This window comes from Schistocerca serialis, chromosome 2 (genome assembly GCF_023864345.2).
Source record: "Schistocerca serialis cubense isolate TAMUIC-IGC-003099 chromosome 2, iqSchSeri2.2, whole genome shotgun sequence".
In the NCBI taxonomy this organism is placed as follows: Eukaryota; Metazoa; Arthropoda; class Insecta; order Orthoptera; family Acrididae; genus Schistocerca; species Schistocerca serialis.
In genome coordinates, this window is record NC_064639.1 from 152,780,146 (window position 1) to 152,800,854 (window position 20,709).

At 42.5% G+C, this 20,709-nt stretch overlaps 1 protein-coding gene across 1 annotated transcript in view; it reads right to left on the reverse strand.

The window, feature by feature from the left end:
* Positions 1-20,043, reverse strand: part of LOC126455814 (uncharacterized) — a 394,337-nt gene extending 374,294 nt beyond the window's left edge. The window contains exons 1-2 of the mRNA XM_050091575.1: positions 19,884-20,043; positions 15,531-15,576 (exon numbers count right to left, since the gene is read on the reverse strand). Coding sequence (XP_049947532.1) covers positions 15,531-15,576; positions 19,884-19,940 — 103 coding nt within the window. The 5' untranslated portion in view covers positions 19,941-20,043. The remainder of the gene's footprint in view (positions 1-15,530; positions 15,577-19,883) is intronic.
* Positions 20,044-20,709: the final 666 nt, after the last annotated feature.

A 20,709-nucleotide genomic window follows, 5' to 3' on the forward strand; every position in this document is an offset into this window, starting at 1 on the left:
GAGACTGCACCAGCTAAGAATGCTGGGAAATGAGGAAAATCGCCGGCCGTTGTGGCCGAGCGGTTCTAGGCGCTACAGCCATTTGAACCATTTTGAGGAAAATCTGGTTCAGAGAAGGAAGTATACGGATAACGAATAGGTACAGGGACAATGGCAATCCTTATTGTTGCTTTCGTAGATACTTCATTACCATCTTCAGCCGACTAACTTTCCATTTATTATTTCAGCGATCAGTTTCAGCTCTACATTACGCCATCTTCAGGCCCCTGACCGACGTGTCGGTAAGTGATGTTCGAAGGGATCGCTGTGCTAAGAAGAAGTCTACGGATACCAGTCAATGAATGCTGCGCCTAATTATCGCTGAACCAGAGGTGGGATTCCTCCAACACGGCCGTCAGGGGGCCTGAAGATGTAATGTAGCAAAAAACCGGTTGCTCATGTAAAATAGAAATTTTGATGGCTGAAGATCTTTTGATTCTACATTTTATTTTGAACAGCCGAGGTCTCACAACTATCTGTATAAAGATGAACTTACAGGATGTTATTAACTATACTCTGAAGTTGGAGATGTCATTCAACTCTTTGACATAATGCAGGAGATAATTCCAGCGTCGGGTTCCTGCTACTGAGAAGGACATAAAGTGGCTGAACGATGGAGTGGGACGGAAAGGATTTTGCTCAGATGGGAGCAGTTGTTTCTGCCGAGTTGTTTAGACAAGAGCGTTTAGTTCGAGAAAAGGTATGTGGGGGTGGGGGGGGGGGGGGGAGCAGTGTACGTTGCTAAGGCAGAAGAGAAGACAGTATGTATGGAAATCCCTGCCCTTGTCGGCACGCTGTCACAATAGCTGTGTGCATGTTGGTGAAATGTGATTAAAGAATCTAAAATCAGATGAGATATGTTGATATCCTATATAACATCGTAGTTACGCCCTCAGACCAATATAGATTTTTATCTGTTATTACTCCCCGACTCTTTTCTGATGGACAGAAGTTGATAATTGTCCCATTTAGGGTTAAAGAGGGTAGCGATTCCCAGTATTTAAGGCTACTGTGTGTAGAATGACTAACGATCACCGCTTGGGTTTTAAATGGGTTGAGCTTTAATTATACGTCTTGCACCAGTTCTAATATTACTCAGAGCTCGGCATTGAGATTCGCGATAGATGTCTTCAGGAATCTTGTTTCAGCACTTAGATACAAATGGAGGTCATCAGCTTACATGTGGTATTTGCAATAGGATAAAACTAAAGACACATCTACATCTACGTGATTACTCTGCTATTCACAATAAAGTGCCTGGCAGAGGGTTCGATGAAACGCCTTCAAGCTGTCTCCCTGCCGTTCCGCTCTCGAATGGCACGAGGGAAAAACGAGCACTTAAGTTTTTCTGTGCGAGCCCTGATTTCTCTTATTTCATTTCTATATCATCCTCCAGTCCCATCTGATACGGATCCCACACCGCACAGCAATACTCCAGAATAAGGTGGACAAGTGTAGTGTAAGCAGTCTCTTTAGTACATCTGTTGCATCTTCTAAGTGTTTTGCCAATGATTCGCTGTCTTCGGTTAACTCTGCCCACGACATTATCTTTGTGATTGTTCCGATTTAGGTTATTTGTAATTGTAATCCTAAGTACTTAGTTGAATTTACAGCTTCAGATTTGTGTGACTTATCGCGTAATCGAAATTTAGTGGATTTCTTTTAGTACTCATGTGAATAATTTTCTTTATTCAGGGTCTATTGCCACTTTTCGCACCACACGGATATCTTATATAAATCATTTTGCAATTCGTTTTGGTCATCTGAGGACCCAATACGGAACCCTGGGAGACGCCAGATACTACCTGCCTCCACTGTGAATCTAGGCCGGCCGCTGTGACCCTGCGGTTCTAGGCGCTTCAGTCCGGAACCGTGCTGCTGCTACGGTCGCAGGTTAGAACCCTACCTCGCGCATGGCTGTGCGTGATGTCCTTAGGTTAGTTAGTTTGTAAGTAGTTCTAAGTCTAGGGGACTGATGACCTCAGATGTTAAGTCCAATAGTGCTTAGCGTCATTTGAACCTTTTTTTGTGACTATACGATGAGCGCCATGACGCACTGCTGGCAAGATGCCAGCAAGGTATGAGCGAAATCACTGCACTGCACTTTGCGAGAGAATCACGCTGCTAAATTACGCAATTAATAGCTCTCGCAGAGAAGCAAAAATATTCCTCCAAAATATGTCTTAGAGTTCAATCGGAAGAAGTCTTAAAACGTTGTAGAATAAAAAGTACGTCCTGTCACAAAAGTAGTAATATAAGTGTAGACGCACTGTTATTTTTCAGCAGCTCCAACCTTGAAACAAACAAACTCAAATAGGTAACGGAAATTTCTGCAGTAAATCAAAATAAATGATGCAGTACAGTATTCAGAAAGAGTGATGTATAAATACGAGTACATCCATGCAAATACGTGTTTCCCACGGTTTCCCTATATTCTTTGCAGAAACATTCCTTAACGAAAAGACAACAGACGAATTTAACTCGAAACCTTCCGAGGTTCGTGCCTCTCCTTCGCATGTAATGACCTAGGTGTCGATTTCAGGGAGAACTTCAGCATTCGTTTCCTCTTCATCGCCTTTAAGCGCAGTCCGCATTATACGCGTCAAAAGAGCTTCAGTCAGCACGATCAACATCGGCAGTGAGAGTTATTTGAGGAAAAAATCTAATTCTCATAGGGCTTCGGCGCAGGACTAAATTCGGCTGAATTCTGATTACCGTAATCCTATTAAAACTGCGTCAGAGCTAATTACGTGTCCAAATGTGTCCATGAAAATCAAATAACGCTAGATTTTTTATTTATTTAAATGAAAGCGCCGCCAGGAATTTTGTTATTTATATTTAATTAAAATGTCCGCATCAGCGTGCCGTTAAATGTTATGAATAGCGAGTATTATGCAGACGCGGGACAAAAACAACTATTAATTTGTGCGAAATAACAAATCTTCACGTAAAAGCGCAGCGGTCCGCGCATAGTTTCGCGTAACGACCGTTCGCAATTATGTCGACATTAAGCTGAAAATTATACCGATGCAAATAGCTGTTTCTATGACGTAGGGTGTACAGCTTATCGGTGAGGTTATATGTGGCGTTATGTTACAGAGACCGGCGTTAGCTATTCAGCTCTGTTACCCACGGTAATAAGCGAAAGCGACGTTTAAAAGTCGACTACGGTACGTCACGTAATCGTACAGATCTACAATGTTGGAATGTTCTCCAGTAACCCTGTATAGTGCATGAAAAAGGGTACTTCGATAGTCAAATGACTGCATGCCTCTATGCTATATTTGTGTGATGGTCTCAATGCATGTTACAGGATTAAAGCAGCAGAACTGGTCCTTATTCTTCCTTGATTTTCGATTCCCTGAATTTGCAGTAGTGCTAACAGACGTGTTGCGATAGCAGCAGACGTCTGTCAATTCACTTAATGAATTCGAGAGGATAAAGACTACAGATACTGAATCAGTATTCGAAAATAGGTCACATCGATGTCTCGTATGCAGAATATTCGCAACCAGATTCCCACTCTCGTTCCTCATTGTTGCTTTCGCGTGTGTCTTCCATTTCACTTCAGCACCTCTACGTATATAAACGAGATGACTGCTCCCAGAACGTTACCACCTATCTTATACCCATATACTGTCGCATTCTGTGTCAAATGCATACATTACATCTATCGACTCTTAAAGGCAACTAGTATTTAAAATACTATGTGTAACTGAGGTTTAGCACACTCTGCATATCCTGAAAATCACCTAAAAATATCACTTCCCTATAAACAATAGAAACATCCTGTACACAATGGAAATGCGATTGCTGGTTTCGTTACTGTTGAATATTCCCGTTTCAGTATGAAGTACTGGTTTCAATTATTAGAAAGTTCTTCCAGTTAATCACATATTTCTGAATACAGTAGATTCTTACCTTTGTTATTGGCCTAGAGTGCGGGGCAATGTCAGAAATCTTTTCGCCTGTGCCTACAGAGACGTGTCTTTTTGTTTATGAATAAAAAAAGTAGTAAAACGGTTTTTGAGTTGGATAAATGGATGCAATGTTAAGAAGAAAAAAGCAAATGGCAAAGTAATGTCTGTGGTACTACGATTAGGTATAGCGAACAGCCCCCAGTTTCGAACAGCCTCCAGTTTCCAAAGCCTGCTATCGATATAGCGGAAAATGCATAAGGCCTGCCAGGCATAACATATGCCACACGGCTTTCGATGTAATATGACTGTCTGTTGCCGAAGTTTCGGTCTTACCTCGAAGGAACACCACCGTCTCAAAAATATGCTGCTGTTTAAATTTAATGAAGGCCTACACCTCTAAAATAAAGGATCAAAACCACCCTGGGAAGTATGTCTGAAGTAAACAAAATAAGAGTTAAGATATCACCGGACTTGTGACCGTTCTGTTAGGTCATTATTTCTGTCTTGTTCTTGTCAGTTGTCTTTCTATAATGTGTAGATGGTGACATCTGCTATGGTTTAGGTACAGTGCAAAATGCCCTCAGTCTACCGCTTTTACTCTTATACACATAAGAAACCTCCTTGCGCAAATAACAGATCGTAACTTTTTGTTTGGAACCTATTGTCCCCGAATTAAATAAAATTGCTACCCATTCTGCAGTTACGACTAAGACTTTCTAGGGAACTGTTTGTAAGACAACCGATGGAAACGAAATCTCCCCCAAAAATATTCTTCACTGGGACTCCGTCTGCCACACAATCTGTCCGCTGCTGTTTGCCTACAAACACCCTGACCTTGCAGCAGGTCATAATTCGAGCAGCACGCTCTCCCTTTCGAAGTAGGAAGAAAAAAATGCCCGCCTGATATTTCATTCAACGTGAAGCGTCAACGAGAAACTTCGGTTTAGTTTTTACTTACTTTTACAGACTCAGTATCTAGCGTACAATTTGCTCGATGGAAATGCTGTGATCTCAAAAGGCAACTGAGTCTGCTAATCAACGCCGACTTCGTCGATGTCGTCCAAATGTGTGGTATAAACAGGCCTTGGCAGAAATGAAAGTAACAGAAGAAGGAGCTCTACATAGCCAAACGTTAAGGTAGAGAAAAAAAGGCTTCTCGAAGCGAGCCGTGTGAAGCGTAAGCATATTTAAGTCGGCGTATTCTACACGCAGCGCTTTGTGCAGCGGAAAGAGAACAGAACGAGTCCATATATGAAACCTTATTTTTTTTCAGTTTTAGCAATATGTTGTTTTTAATAAGATGAAACCGTATATGCAGTAAAACAAATTTCTCGTGTTAATTGACTAGCGGGGACGACAAACAAATCACTAATTATGTGATGAGATTTTTCACGATGAATAAGGATTGTCATCGTGCAGTACTAGATTCCTCCAAAATGCAATCAACTTGTGAAACCCTGTGACATTTACTTTTACCGTCAGCTTAAGAATATAGCCAAACAGCTTCAAAACTGCTGTTATCACGTCGAGGGAGGGAAAGGAATCACGTCCCAAGAAGACTGCATCAAAATACCGTATGTTCCGTTAAACATCACCAGTTATGCTAGCCAGTATTTGACGGCATGATACGTTGCGATTCGCTTCCTACTACACTGTGCGATGGGAGAGAACCTTTTCATGAACGTAATCCAAGTTTTTGTACAGAGACTTTAAAACAACTGTTTAATTGTAAAAATGCGGCGTTTATAGCGTGTGCAAGGTGCCGCGAAAATTACTGCTTCCCTGTTTCTACGACGAATATTATCCCTGCACCTGTAAATAATCAACTGTGAAATAATGAAAGTACATAATTTGATACACGAAGTTCTCGATAGGCCTTACAACCATTTACTGTGTATTTTACTTGAATCCTAAAATTTCCTTTGCCTTCCCTCGTCATGGCGTTTATGGAAATATTAAAAGATACAATATACTTAGAATTACTTCGTTTTGTTTGAAGGAAACGTAAAAATAAAAAATAAAAAAAGGAATCTCACTTAGGGACTCGGTCTACTGACCCTTGGATTATCGTTCTACAGTCTTTTCACTGCACCAACCGCTGCCTCTATACTGTGCCAGCATAAATGACACACACCTCGCCCGACGTGTGCCTATTGTACTATTTATTTCTAAGCGCTTTGCCATCTGGAGCTCACAATTTTGTCACTTTTATTTCTGGCCAATCCCTCCATGTGCCACAAATTTCGACGAAATTGGTGATGACGACTAGGCACGATCCCCTTGTCAGTTTAAGTTCACCTAATGACGGAAACAACAAAACACGGATAATTTCCGCTTCATTGATCAGAGGTCGAGCAAATTTTGTGCAGACAAAAATGGTTCAAATGGCTCTGAGCACTATGGGACTCAACTGCTGAGGTCATTAGTCCCCTAGAACTTAGAACTAGTTAAACCTAACTAACCTAAGGACATCACAAACATCCATGCCCGAGGCAGGATTCGAACCTGCGACCGTAGCGGTCTTGCGGTTCCAGACTGCAGCGCCTTTAACCACACGGCCACTTCGGCCGGCTTTTGTGCAGACAGCGTGGGCCTCACGCACTGCACATAAGGCAGACTTACAGGAAAATGGTGCAGTCTGTTCGAAAATTTTATGATAAGTGATCAAGGAAGAGCGAAACATATCTGATTTTAAGCGCGAAATTTTCCGTTTATCCGTATGTCTTGAACCATTTTGAGTGATAATTGAAACACGTATTCAACTACATAAAAATATGACTGACTCGAAGTACTTCAGCTGATGTAATCCAGAACGTTAAAACTAGGTGGAGGAAGCTCCACAGAAAGGTACGTAATACGATATATACCCCTTTCAAATGTAATTGGAACGGTTATGGTTCCCTTAATGCTCCGTCTCTTAAGAGTATTCCCTGACGATGAGTTTACGTAGTCTCTCACTAAAGGAATGTAATGACAATATAACGCCAATATCATAGAGAGAGAAACCTATAAAATCCGATTAGATGATTATCGGTAAATTTCTGCGAAACTAAATGAATGCGACAAGCTCTGAAATCAGTGGCAGAGAAAGGCGACTGGAGACCTAGGTACTATGTTAAGCAGGTTTTACAAATGTGAAGAGCATATCTAAAGAAAATAACTGCAGCAGTGTGATCAGTTCCAAAATACAGCTTCGGTGTTTCGAGACCCATCAGGTATATACTACAGCAGACATCGAACGAATTTAAAGACGTGTTGCTTAAATTGTAACAAACTGATGCAGCACAAACAAAAGTGCAACGGGAAAGTTCAGGGAACGTAAATGAAATTTTGGGATGAAGCATAACGTTGCTCTTGGGAACATAACTTCGCGAGAGCGAAATTCTGTTCGTATATTTAAAGTCGAGGTAGACCAATAGTTTAACAGCTTTCTTCCGTACAGCTAGCGTAGGAACTGTGAAAGTAATGTAAGCCAGATTGCAGTGTACACCAAGGAGTATACGGTGTCTATCTTAATTAATAGTGAAACTGATTCGGATGAAAGTATTCGATAATGGGAGCTAAAGCGTTCGGAGATAATGGCGAATGTGTGGTTACGAACCTATACTGAATTCTGTATGGAATATTGTCCTGTACAGTACAAACATATTTGAACTTAACACCATTCGATGAAGGCCCAGTCTAACTGAACGCAGATTTAATCCATGGTCTACTTTAACAAGAAATACAGTATTGCTACAACACATTGTAAGTCATAACTAGCGTTTTCAGCTTAGCTTCGTTTGCGTACGTATTCAATACATGCTGCGCATATTTCCTCCTCCTACCTCTTCCCGTCCATCTTCTCCCCTCCCCTTCAATATTCAGCACCGCCTCCCATCTTTGTGACAAACTACTCAGTTCGCCTCTCTCTGATCATCCTCAACATCACTATCTCTTTCTCTCCCTTCTCCCAGTCGATCTCCTCCTTCCTCTTTCCCTCAGTTCCTTCCCCTCTCTCCACGGCAGCTTATATGCTGCCTCCACTCAATCTGAGCAACTCCTCTGTCCCTTTGTCTCTGACCATCTCTTACCCCCATCACTGTTCATCTCCAACTCCCAATTCTTCTAGTTCATCTCCTGCTTCCCTCTCCTTCGGTTCTTCCCCCCCCCCCCTCCCTCCCTCTTTCTCTCCAGCCGGGGCCGGCCGGAGTGGCCGAGCGGTTCTAGGCACTACATTCTGGAATCCCGCAACCGCTACGGTCGCAGGTTCGAATCCTGCATCGGGCATGTATGTGTGTGATGTCCTTAGGTTAGTTAGGTTTAAGTAGTTCTAAGTTCTAGGGGACTGATGACCTCAGAAGTAAAGTCCCATAGCGCTCAGAGCCATTTGAACCATTTTTCTCTCCAGCCGAAACGCAAGTGGCAGGGAAACCGATGTGTGCTCCTAGTGTGAAGCGTTCACTGCAAAATAAGGCAAAGGCAGGTTGATACTATTTCCATAGAATTCACCTGCCAAGCTGGGCAACCTATACAGAGTGAGTCAGGAGGAAAGGTACATGCTTTGAGGGGTGATAGCATTAGTGGTTCTGAACAAAAAAATTCATACGGACGTATGTCCTATTCGGAATGGCTTCCGAGATAGAACATATTTAATATCACTTCTGTACGTTTTTCTTGAATAGCTCGTAGTTTTCTGACTTAATAGAACACAAGCGGCCATTATCAAACTGATCCTCTCAACCTGCTCTACACTATTGTGGCACATTGTAAACCTCAAATTGACCTACAAAAACTACGTCAGATACAGTGCATGCGCATCGAGTGAGTTTTTCAACATTCTCACGCTCTCTTCGCAGAAACAATTAGATCTAGAGAAAAAAATGAATAGGACCTTTTTTGCAGGAAATTTAATACAGTTTAATTTTGTACTGCGAGACGTTTTCGCTGCAGGGTGCGGTTTTCGAGTTAGTCAAGAAAAACGTACAAAAGTGACTTTAAAGGTGTTTCAAGCCTGACAACCTGTCATGAACAATCACTGTGTACTCCTCGTCATGACAAATGCAACGCATAAACATTTTATAGTGATGAAGGAGAGTGCCGTCAAAGGACAGACTCAGCCTAGTGAAACGACTTCTGTATACATTTGCATGCGATCGTCTACTCCCTTTAGATTACGAACTTTTCTGTACATCCAGCAACGAAAGCAACAGCTCTTTTCGCAAAACACTTTGTGAAACGATGATGGAGCAAGATCTGTTGACGCTTGACACCGCTGTTGCCGTCATGTTCAGCGTTTGGAGATTTGTTATAATACATCATCAAAACCTTTATCTCAGTTGGGATCATCTTTCTGTAAGCAGACATTGAAATTTTTCATTCTGAAGTGTCCTAACACAAGGGTCGTGTAGAGATGAGTACTACACGCAGCGCTCTGAACAGAATTTTCAACGTGTTTCGTATTCTGAGTGACTGTTAAATATCCCATTTCATATCAGATATTTTGGTTTTACTTTGTTTGCCTCCCAGACTATTGCAACCACTTTTGTCTAGAAGCAAACTGGTACTGCAAAAATTGAAATTAATCGTATATTGAGGTCTTCGTTAAGAAATGTCCTTGAAGAGCATACTACATAACGCTACTGCACTGCATGGATTGGGCTCACAACGCCACATTATAAAATACTTTTGTACGCAATGACAAACAAAACGATGTTTTCCTTCGATAGTGGGTTCAAATAGTTCAAATGGCTCTAAGCACTATGAGACTTAACACCTGAGGTCATCAGTCCCCTAGAACTTAGAACTACTTGAACCTAACTAACCTAAGGACATCACATACATCTATGCCCGAGTAAGGATTAGAACCGGCGACCGTAGCAGCAGCGCGGTTCCAGACTGAAGCGCGTAGAACCGCTCGACCACAACGGCCGGCATCAATAGTGGGCCACCAAAGAAACTGATGACCAGTGTTTGCTTGGGATAACTCTATTTGTACATGAAATTCACAGTATTTTCGCTAATTTGAAGGTCAGTTCTTAGGATAGACAGCCGGTTATTATCTTAATGCTAAAGAAACGAACGTGATCACTTGTGACATATTACTGTGTGTCCTTACGACGTGCCAAGTTTCGTCAATATCGATCAGCTCAGTGACACAATCACAGGATACAAAAAGTAGAAATCTTTCGATCAATTGAGGTAACGCAAGCAGGCGTTTGTTTGTGTGTGTGTGTGTGTGTGTGTGTGTGTGTGTGTGTGTGTGTGTGTGTGTGTATGTGCGTGTGTGTGCGTTTATTGTGGGGACCTGGAAACGGCGGAAAGGCTTCGTCCCGCCGTAGCCCTCAGTGGTTCACAACCCCGCAACAGGCCACAGCAGTCAATCCACCCCACCGCCGCCCCACACCGAACCCAGGGTTACTGTACGGTTTGGACCCTAGTGCACCCCACCGGGAATGTCTCATACCAGACAAGTGTAGCCCCAAATGTTTGCGTGGTAAAGTAATTATGGTGTACGCGTACGTGGAGACAGTGTTAGCTCGTCAATCGCCGACGTAGTGTAACTGAGACGATATAAGGGGAACCAGCCCGCCTTCGTCGAGGCAGATGGAAAACCGTATTAAAAACCATCCACAGGGAGGCCGGCACACCGGACCTCGACGCTAATCTGCCGGGCGGATTCGCGCCGGGGACCGGCACGCCTTTCTACTCGGGAAGCCGCGCGTTACCCCGCGCGGCCAGCCGAGCGGGCTAGGCATTTGTTGACTCACTTATGGTCCCACTCTTATGGCGACTGTCACTAATTGAGCAAACGTGATAAGCACACAGATCTGCAGCATCGTCTCATTCTTTCGTGCCAGACCTCGCAGACGCCATTTTCCGGCGAATTGCAAGCATGATGCCCATGCAAACTCATTGTCCTCTGCCACTGAGTTGATCGATTTTGATGAAACATGCAACAGCGTGTGGAAAAAGTCAATCATTGCACTAATACGCTGAGACCAGGGTTCCTTAATAGCCTCATTTCCTTTGCGTCGAGCTGGTGTAGTGTTCCAATTTGATTGTCAAGCAACAACCAACGCCATTTATGTAAAACAATCCTGCAAAGTCAACAGGGAGAACGTATGGGTAGGCATACAAAAGACCATATCTGTCAATAAACAGATGATCGACAGCCAGCAACGAATCATAATCTTGCATTAGGAGTGGCTTTTCAAAGACCGCCAGCAATGAGACTGCCAACTGAGATGGTTCAAGTTACACGCAAATATTTCACAGAATTCTGCCAGAAAGGAGATCGTTCGAATTCACAACAGCCACGAAAGCTGACACTTCTATTAAAGCGTATACTGCGCTACATCGTTAGTTATATCCAGGCAATTAGTATTCCGCCTACATGAAACAGACTGTCCGTAGTGAATACTAATGAAAAGCATGATCACAATCTATTACGTATTTTATATTCCGGCCATCTGTAGTTCACGGGCTTGACGGTGAGTAAAATTCCGCTGACAGCTGGTAAAATTGTTGTTTTATTGATACACATCAGGTTTCGCTGCCTGCAGCTGTATAGCCAAATGTTGAAACGTCATAGACGTACCCACCGCCACTAATCAAAGAATATTATTCAGTGAATATTGTCAACATCACATTGGCGGCAAAGGATTACAAAGACGTGATCCATTAATTTCGTTAAAATTGCTGGTGGTTGGATCATTTAGTTGTAGTTTCTTGTTTTACAATTTGCTTGCATCGGTGTGACGACAGCGTATTGGGAAGAGCAGAAGCGGCCCACACAAGAGGGCTGCAGGGGTAAGTAAGCTCCCTATCTCCTTAACGCGTGTAAGACGTCCAAAACGACATCACCGATACGATTACATGAAGAACGGACTAAATGGTTCAAATGACTCTGAGCACTATGGAACGTAACATCTGAGGTCATCAGTCCCCTAGACTTAGAAGTACTTAAACCTAACTAACCTAAGAACATCACACACATCCATGTCCGAGGCAGGATTCGAACCTGCGACCGCAGCAGCAGTGCGGTTCCGGACTGAAGCGCCTAGAACCGCTCGCCATCACGACCGGCAAGAACGGACTAAATTCAGTCCCATGGGCACATAGAGTGTTACCCTATAATTTATATATATTCATGTTAAATCTGACTTGTAAGTAGGTTATGAAGTAACAACGCTTGTTATCTGCTTAGCTAAAGTGATATGAACAAAAAAAGTAAACAGTGCATAATTGGAAAATTATTTGCATATTCGGTGTTTCTCCTTTCTTAGTATCCCAGTAAGCAAAGCAGACCGCTCTCAGAGTTATTTGAATTATTAATCCAACTTATCCACTACTGTAGTTGTTGCATGTGTCAAATTAATGAGACTTATCTACAAAAGGTAAGACATCCTTTTCAGTTTTTACACTTTTTATCATATGATTTTGGTTGTGATATTTCTAGTGTCTGCATTTCAAACGTTATTTGTCCTGTAATAGAGCTCTTATCTACAAATCATTACTTTAAAGAAAGGCTTCATGAAGTGTCTGCTGACACAGACAGCATGTATGCTAAGAAAAAATGAGACAGCAGTGGCCTAATAAGCCACAGTCGGAACCGGTGAACTCACACAAAACATGGGAGTAACGACATGTAGTAGTATGAAATGGAGTGAGCACATACGCTCAATCGTAGCAAAAGTAGGTGGTACCCTTAAGTTTACTAGTAGGATACAGCAAAAATACTATCAGTCTGCAATAACGATTGCTCCTGCGACCAATTCTAGAATATTACTGAAGTGTCTTGGACCCTTACCGAGTATGATTAGGAAGGGCTACAGATCAAAGAAGGTTCACACGAATCGTCACAGGAGAGCTTAATTAAGAAAGTCAAAGTCATGAGTGGCAGACCTTGAACGTAGACGCCAAATATTCCACAAAAGCATATTTGCAAAACTTCAAGTACCAGTATTAGGTGAAGGATAGACTAGACAGAGCCCCGTTCGTATCCCTCTCGTAGGAACCGCGAAGACAGCGGTAAACTATTTACTGCGAGCACTGTCGCCTTTAAGGAATCAGTCTTCCGTCGCTCCATACGCGACTAAAAGGAGACGAAATCTTTACAGTGGTATGTACCCATTTCCATACTGTTCACAGTGTTCGCCAGAGTATATATCTAGATTAGCGAGCTCGGCAATGCTTCGTAATTGCAAAAATGTATAGGAATTATGTGTATGTCCTAATATCCTTTTCTCTTCTGTCTCTGTCCATGTCTTCCTCCCCCTCTCTTTGTCCAGCCCCTCATCGCGCTTCTGTCCATCAGCTCCTCTTCCCCCTCTCTGGTCAGCTCCTCCTCCACCTCCTCCTCTCTCTAACCGCACCCCTCCTCCTCTCTGTGTACATTTCCTGCCCCCTTTCTCTGATCATCTACTCCTCCCACTCCCCCCCCCCCCTCTCTCTCTCTCTCTGATCCTGAGCCTTGTTTATTGCCATTGAAAATTCAAGTTCCGTAGTGTTATCAGTCTTATGCTGTTAAGCCAAAAAAAATACACAAATACAACTTTTGTTATTTCTGTGAAAATCATCTGTGTGGAACCAAAACAGCACATTGTGCATGTATGTGAGAAACAACTTTTCTAGTTGTTTAAATATCCGACTATCGTTGTTAAAACTGACTTCCAGAATGAAAACGATACTGCACGTATTCACAGCAGAGCAAAGCACAGAACTTTCTTTTTCTCAGTCGGTTTTAACAGAAAACCTGCATTTTTTTCAAAAAATATTACTGGAGTTCTATGCAAGAACCTGAACTAAATTTTTCAAGAACTTTTCGAGACTAGCAACGATTCCTTATTTTATATTGTATATAAATTTATATATAACCTACATTAAAAATTCTTATACACTGCAACAAGTAGATTCCTAACCTGTTTTCTGGGTACCGTGCCCCAATTGTCCCAACGAAATTATTTGCGAAGCACGTTGCTAGCTCTACTGGTGACGTAAGACTCTAACGGATTGTAATGACCTGAAAGTGACAAGAATAATAGTTGGTATTAATCGATGGGACAATTGCGGGAGGGTACCAACAAAACAGGTTTGGAATATGAAAGATCCAGTGGTGCGAAACAATTCGCGTCCACGATATCCAAAAGGTTTCTTTAAAAACTGATCAATGAAAACGATTGTATTTCCATTTCTGAGTTCGTAACACGTAACTGCAAATGCTTTGTGCAAATCCAATGTAACCATTGTATTAAGTTTAAGACGACAGATACCGTATCACGCAGACTACTTTTAGCAAATAAAAAGAATCTACGACCCAGGATCGAACCCTCGGCCTCCTGCATGCTAACCCAAAATCCTATCCACTATACCAACTGCATAACTCTAATGCGGGCAGAGGTAGTTACCGTACACGTGATTACAGCGTTGCCAGTCTTTTAAGTCCATTTACTGCCTGAAATACGCGCAGGCCGAAATTTTGTGACAGACACTTTTATATTGTCAATATGTGAGGAATCCCGAAGCGAAGTCCGACTATGCGAACTTTTCTTCACCCTGTATGTTACCCATGTTCTTCTGAACGTTTATTAGAGTAATGTATAAAAATTTGAAGTATTTCGATGAAGAACTTTTTGCGATTTTTGGTAACAAGATTTCCACTTCATATATTAAATACATATTTATATAATATGTATATTTAGTAATATAGGCTGTGTTGTCGGAATGTTTGTTAGAGTATTTAGTACTAATCCGGAATAAAGCGGTCAAGCACTTTTGGGGAAATTTTTGGTAATATCATTTCCACCTTCCATATTATATATGTATTCATATGTTGTAAGATGGCGGGAATCCAAATAAAGAAAAATACAGCCCACGTACTTTAGAATACTAATTACAGTATCACATAAAAATAAGAAGTAATATCGTTCAAGTATTTCTCGAGATTTCTGGTAAAACGTTTCCCTGTTTTATACTAAATATGTATTTATATAAAATGGTGCTCCAGTAAGTATATGAAAACACGCCCTTATTCGAATACAATGTTGTGACGAAATTTCGAAGCAATCGCCAGGAACTTTAGGAAATATCAGGATTGAACAAACGAAGATTTATATTTTTATTTACATAGATAAAGACGCAATAAGTTCAAAGTTTACTAGCATGTTCTTATGAAACCATCAGTAGAGTCGAAATAAATACCAATCAAAACTGTTCTTCGAGAATTAAAATAGTGCGTTTCTCATTAACAAGAACTGGAATTTTGTGTCTCATCATCATTTGGCTCGAATTTATGAGATCTTTACGTGCAGCAACAGAAAAACTCTTCTAGTTATGTATTAAATGAATGAATATTGTCGCTTAAAAATGATGAAGCTGATAAACCACCGAATTTTGTTGTATGCTGCGCTTGTAAGCTATATATCATCAATACTGTCATAGTAGCTTCTCCGAAGTACTGCTACACAGGCAATCCGACAGAGGCAATGTCTTAAAGGAATCGAGCTTCTTGCGTGTGGCGGGCAGCATAGCTAGCAGGCTCCGCCGGCGTGGCTGGGAGGAACCGTGCGTGCGCTTACATACAGTACATACCTGCGACTGGGGACAGCTTTCTCATCACACACCAGCGGGACTTCCACTAGAACAACAGAAAAAGTCCACTGTACTACGCTACCACCTTTTGTCCTAGCTGTCATTTACTGGCAGGCCATGTAGGTTACGAACTCTCAGTCCAATCGGGGTCCAAAAGCCTTGATTCTGGACCTTCATACATTCGGCCAAGCGTTTAGATCAGGGGCGTCCAGCGTTTCAGCTACTGCGGGCCACGGTGGAGGGAGACAAACATTTATGCTCCGCACGTAATATACTTTACACTAATAATAAAAAAAGGAAAAAGAAAGAAAGTTAAAGGAAAAATAAACGGGATGGAACAATGAGAAATAGCATCATGTGGTGGGACATAACATTACGTAATCGGAATTTTATGAAACTTTTTTCTATCGAACGTGTGATAAATGTTTATTTCTTGGGGCGCATTGATACTTGCCTTAGGCCGCATGCGGCCCGCGGGTCGCGGGTTGGACACCCACTGCTTAAATCGTCTGATAATTACCACCATGAGCAATATTACACCCCAAGAAGCATATCTGTAGCGAAAGTATTTCCTCGAAGAAAGCCATAAAATTTTAAGTGCCCAAGTTGAGACGGAGTGAGTGGCGTCCTGTCTAGATTAAACAGCACGACATTCTTATCCTCCTTTATCGTACAGTGGTGCAAATAAGTGGCAAACATACACAGCATACAGGGCTACTGCTACCAAAACAGTAGCAAGCATTTAGATAGGTCTGCTGCGGTTAACAAGCTGCTGTCGTGATCCATTAACGTTCATAAAACTTAATGTAAACGTGTGCAATGTATGTCTTCGGCTGTGAGTCAGTAGTTTTAAGCGTGCTTAGATGATAGGACTGCGCAATTTTTTCTCTCTTAGTATAACGCTTAAACGAATATATATGGAGAAGGCAATGCTTGCGTAAGCAAGTGAGCGTTGTATACGTATACTATTCGGGATACGTGGAGCGTAATTCAGAAATTTTCCGAACAGAATACGGGCTAAGGGTCTTGAATATTAGCCATTAGTTCCATTTCCACAGTTACCAGCCCGGAGAAGCGCGAGCGCTAGCGCGCCGCTTCCGGGATTCGAGGAGATGCGTCGGCCCCGGATCGAATCCGCCAGGAGGATTAACGACGAGGATCGGTGAACCGGCCAGCATGGATTCGGTTTTTAGGCCGTTTTCTACATCCGAACAGGAGAATAACGGGCTGCTACCATGTATCGCCTCAGTTACAGCATCCGCGAACATTTAGAAAATATTGTCTCACACTTTCACATCGAAACACTGGACACAAACACAAGGGGTATATAATTTACCGTCTTTGTGAGGGTTGGGAGAGGGGGGGGGGGGCAGTGGCGAGAGGAAGAGCATCCGGTCGCCCTATACCATTAAAATTATCTAATACAGATTAACATGTCTGCTTCGGTGGGTGCGCAGTCACCACTGCGGATTGCTAAGCGAAGGGGCCCGGTTTCAATTCCCGGGCGGGTCGGGGATTTCCTCCGCTAGGGGACTGGCTGTAGTGTTGTCCTTTGCTTCGTAGCGTCAGAAAGCACATTCCCCTGTTGAGATGGCTATGTGGGCACGTACTAAAAACCAATAAAAAATAAACATACTGATTAGCCCGCCGACTCCGTGAGGATACCGGATAAAAGCCAGGAAAAAGAAGTTCAGGCCTCGGTTTGGAAGAAATATGTGAGGAACTTTCAGATCCAAGGGGTAGTCGGAAAGTAAGTTCCAATCGACCGCGAAATGGAAACCACAGTGAAAATCATAAATATTTTATGAGAAACAGTTAGCTACAACTTCCAGCTACTTATCTACATAGTCGTACATCTGACTTAACACCTGTCGTAGCGTTCTACCAACTTTCCAATACCCTCGTCATAGAAGGCAGCCGTCAGCGTTTCCTGCCAATTCTTTACGCTGGCCTACAGCTCCATGTCTATGCCAAAATGTTGTCTTCTTCGTCAGGGTTTCATGTGAGCAGAGATGAAACTCAGAAGGAGCCAGCTAGGGCTGTATTGTGGGTGATGAAACACTTTCCATCGAAAACGCTGCAGAAGTATCTTCATTGCCCCAGAAGAATTCGGCTCAGAATTGTCTTAAAGAAGGAAACGAATGACGGTTATGTTACGTGTGCTGCATAGCTTCTGGCGAAATTTCTCACCAGGCCCTCGAACTTGGTGGGAGACGCATGCTCTAGGCATCTTCACGTGTTAACTGTACGTTCAGAACTGAAAAGAGCGGCGTGACGCAATCAACGGTCGTACTAGAAACACTGCCCAACACACCTGCGCAAAGCTTCATAGGTTTTTCACAGTGGTTTCCATTTCGCGACCTATCGGAACTTACTTTCTGAAGTACCCTCGTAGATTCACGTGAAGGTACGAAGTACTCGTTTGGACGTAATCATTAAGTTGAAGAGCATTGATTTGAATAACAGCACAGTTTAAGGTACAACAGATGATAAGTCTAATCAAGGAAGATTTAATAAACTACATCCATCCGATACGTTATGACGGTCAGGGACTTTGCCTGGTCAATAACCATATGAGAAGAAGCCGAAGATAATTGTCTGGTTATAAGACGGGTCATAATACGTTGAATGAACTTTAAGTTTCAATTACTGGAAAGCTTTTCGCCTGACTTTCTGTCGTCATTATTCTCTCACTGTTTTTCTTTTGCCTCCCGACACTTTTACTACATTGTTTTACGTGTAGTAACATTTTGCCAGACCTAGCAAATCCACCGCTCTGTACCATATTATTTAGTTACTGCGTGAATTGGTCGTCGCCTTAGTACATGCTTGATTAGCCACGGAAATGTGGTTACGGTGTAGAGTATGGTGACTTTTTTTAGTTCTTTTGTACTGCGTTGTAGCCCTAACATTAATGAATATGGTCTTTCTAAATTCCGTTGAGATAATCTTCAGAAAGGTACAGGTCCATGATCAGATACCAGTTTTAATCAGAACTGCAGTTCAGAGATGAAGCGACTGTGTCACACACGAACTATGTTCTCCACTCTTCGCTACGTGAAAGATGGATAGTTATTACCTGAGACCACGTTAATTATTACATTTGCAAACAACTGCCAGATGTGTTACCAATTTGGTATCAATGCTTATTGATAACCGCTATCTAGATGGTTCAGAGAGGTGAAAGTTGTCGACATCCTGTCTGCAATTATATAGCTGAACACGGTGTGCAACTCTGGAGTGAACATGGATGAGGTAGGAAATTGTCAGTGGCACTTTCCGGAGGAAAGTGCTATAAACGTGAAGCAAACTAGGGAAACTACAGTGAACGTAAATGTGATCGACTGATAGGTATTAGAGCCCCCATTCATCCCGAATACGAGTCTTGCATCTTCAACATTGAGCAGCTCACCTCAGGTTGAGTGTGTTGCGGATAATTGATGGAAAGAGAAACTTCTAGTGTGTAGTATGACGAAAATATTGTTTGCCATGTACATTACTACTGTCCATTACTACCGCATTAGTTGTTTACAAATATCACAGTCAATTAGCACCTTTCTCCACATAATATGCTCAACAGCGTGGGACACATCGTTTTTCTAGTTTGTTTCTGTATTGCGGAAACGGTTCGGCACTGATCACGGGTTTCCAGGCACATCATTTGTCACCGGTGCTCTCCACACCTCCTAAAAAAGAAATTTGCACTCAAGCTGTATCAATCAAATACTTCGGTTTCGCGACGAGATCTCTCTGTCTGACAGTGAGAGTTTCCGGCCTTCCAGTAATATAAGGGTGTAAGCAATAGAAAATCCTGTACTTGTAAGACCGCTCAGCCGTTGCACGAATTCCCTACAGTAGATCAGGCAGCCAGTGGTCCCTTATTAATGGACGATTATAACATTTAACAATTGACAGTATCACTGTTTACACCAAATCACGGTATTCAGTTTCATAGCGGCAGTCATAATGACGTCTTAAAACTTCGTCATGAATAATTTGACATTTCCCTACAATTTTGCATTTAGATCGTCACATGATCTAGTCAGGGGCTGTTGTCCCACATGTACGGTATTAAATAGTAACCATTTATTCATATCACTTTCTCCTGTCGACACTACATTGCTTGCCAGTAAATGTGTTACCAATGTATATTCCATTTCCGTTTATGTTTATACGTCCCGATTCGAAATAGTTATAAATTAAAAGTTTTACAGATTTTTATGGGCTTTGGAACGCTGTAAGAGCTACTAAAATTAGATGCAGTCCGCATCCTCAGCTGATGGTACTACCGTATACGCAAGTGATAAAATTGAAAATGATTTCCGTTGAGGGAGAACGTGACGAACTAATCACCTTTTTGCCATCTCGAAACTTGACGGTGCCTTCGATGACGGTGTTGCTGTCGACCATGCCGAGCGCTCGCGGCACGTGCTCTCCGACTACGACGTGGCGTCCCACGCGCGTCACACACGCACCGACGCACAATGGCTAGTTTCGGCATGCACTGCGCGGCTGTCGGCCACCTACTGCCGCCACAAAACGCGCGCCACTGCTCGCCGGCTCCCAGGCGCCCGCGCGCGCGACACGCCGGCGCTGCCATCTATCGAACCAGTGTTGAACTCGCTCTTCGGTGCCGCTTCCTCGCCGAAATCGGTCGGTAACGCAGAGTTCTTTCTTAACCAACGCTTTAAACTATTTGCGAATCAGAAAGCTGCCGATTACTCATATTAATATGCACCCAAGACTGCACGAATAACTGTAAAACACGTATTATCCAAAACACACGTTTCCCTGGAAACCTAATTATTGTATCTGTAAAACGTGGCACGATTCATATTTTAAAGATCCCTGTTTTATTTAGACGCTCCTCGCAGGAAACAGACAAACTATTTGTAAAATAACGTTTACAACACACAGTATTTCGTATTCAAATGTGTTCAATTCATTTTAGGGATATGATGGTCGATACTTTAATCCATTTTCAGGCGTCCGTGCCTCAATCGGCAGAAACTGAAGCTTTATAATAACGATCGTAATACCGACCATGTATTTGTGGGGCCAACGATTCTCATCAGGCGATGCCATTTTGCAGATGTTATGGTGTATTAATTTAGACCTGCGACTGATTTTGCTTGGCAAGTAAAGGACGCACAAAATGCATGCGTACCGACTACGTGGG